The sequence below is a fragment of the Aplysia californica genome, unplaced genomic scaffold, assembly GCF_000002075.1.
Source record: "Aplysia californica isolate F4 #8 unplaced genomic scaffold, AplCal3.0 scaffold00342, whole genome shotgun sequence".
In the NCBI taxonomy this organism is placed as follows: domain Eukaryota; kingdom Metazoa; phylum Mollusca; class Gastropoda; order Aplysiida; family Aplysiidae; genus Aplysia; species Aplysia californica.
In genome coordinates, this window is record NW_004797612.1 from 745,909 (window position 1) to 747,574 (window position 1,666).

At 40.8% G+C, this 1,666-nt stretch overlaps 1 protein-coding gene across 1 annotated transcript in view; it reads right to left on the bottom strand.

The window, feature by feature from the left end:
* The window catches only part of LOC101859716 (homeobox protein Meis1), a gene marked incomplete in the record, with an annotated part of 264,050 nt that overhangs the window by 251,250 nt on the left and 11,134 nt on the right, over positions 1 to 1,666 (bottom strand). The window contains 2 exon segments of the mRNA XM_013085078.2: positions 1 to 811; positions 1,319 to 1,436. Of these exon segments, the coding sequence (XP_012940532.1) occupies positions 1 to 71 (71 nt within the window).

A 1,666-nucleotide genomic window follows, 5' to 3' on the forward strand; every position in this document is an offset into this window, starting at 1 on the left:
ATCGAGCCGTAGCCACCCGGGATCTCTCCGTCATATTGCAAGGAGGATGACATCTCGGACACCACCGGCATCGGCCGTCACGGACCGACGCCACTCGCGCACGTCACGCTACCGGTGGCCGTCACAGACCGACGTCACTGATTGCACGTGACGGTGACGTTGGACGACGTCGTCACACTCACACACGAGAGATGATATTATATCTGTACGGGCTGTGGGTGACTAAAAGGACTTCACGTGGTGACGTGATTTTAGAACTTCTGGCGATGTGATTTATCACGTGACGTTCACGTCACGAGAGATGGTGGAAACAGGTCGAAGGTTCCAGACGGTATCTGTTGACAGATTGCTGGACGCACGGACAGGCTACTCCAAACTTGAAGCAGTAAGGAGAAGCAGAAAAAAAAATTACAAAAATAAAACAAAAACAGGAACGAGAGAAGCCGCTAGAGATTTAGCACAACAGGATTTTCACGCTGCTGGTGTTGCTGCTGCTGGCGGTGGTTGTGGTGGTGATGGCGTCGTCTCGTTGACTCGATGAAGTTGAAGCTGCTGCTGTTGTTGCTGCTGCTGCTGTTGTTGTTGTTGAAGATGAGCGTGAATACACCAACACGACGCTGAAGATTTCACCGCGAAGCACAACCGCCGATTTTCCTTCCACGAACCAATCAGAATATTTCTTTACAGAACAATAAAATTATTATTTCTCGCGGAAACTTGCCTCTTCACACTTTGAACTCAGAATCTCACAGAGGGCTTAGTGGGCGTGACGGAAACATGAGAGTGACCTACACGTGGACAAAACCTTGACCTATAGAGGTCACCACGCCGGGAGGGAGAAAAGGGGAGAAAATAAATAATCACGGCACTGAAAAGTAATAATTTTTATATTTTTAAAAAGAATTCCTCAAAAACAATTATTTATATCATTGCTGTTAATTTAAGATAACCTGAAACCACTATAAATATATTAAAAACTTTCCTAATCTTAGTTCGAAGCAAAACTAAGTTATCAAAATATTAAACTATATTCTCAAAATGGGCGCATTTAGAACAATGCCTATCAAAGATTTCTAGGAGCATTAAAAAAAAATTATTATTTATTTTTTTTATTTAATAAGAAAATTATTTATTGATTTACGTATTTATGTATTTATTTATTTATTTACTTACTTATTTATTTACTAATTTACGTATTTATTTATTTATTTATTTATTTATTTATTCATTTATTTATGATTGGTTGAATTTCCTCCCGAAGCGACTGCTGCTACCACTGAGCTTATCCTGCGACACAGAAACGACAGCCAATGCCTACTTCGCTGACAGATGACAACTTTGACGACGACGACGACGATGACGATGACGATGTGGTAGATAATCCAGGGGTCGCAGAGCGGACCACCCAGTGACGTCAGGAACACGTGATCAGAACCCTGAGGGAGACATGAGAGAGAAAAAACATTAATTTTTTTGCAATGGAGATGAGATGAAAACATTGAGTTGGGTACACAGGATGAGGGCAAAGATACATCTCTCTCATCTTATTTTTTTGTTTCCTTTTCTTCTTCTTACTCCTCTCGTAGATCATAATCTTCTTTGTATTCTTCCTTATCATCATCATCATCATCATCATCATCATCATCATCATCATCATCATCATCAT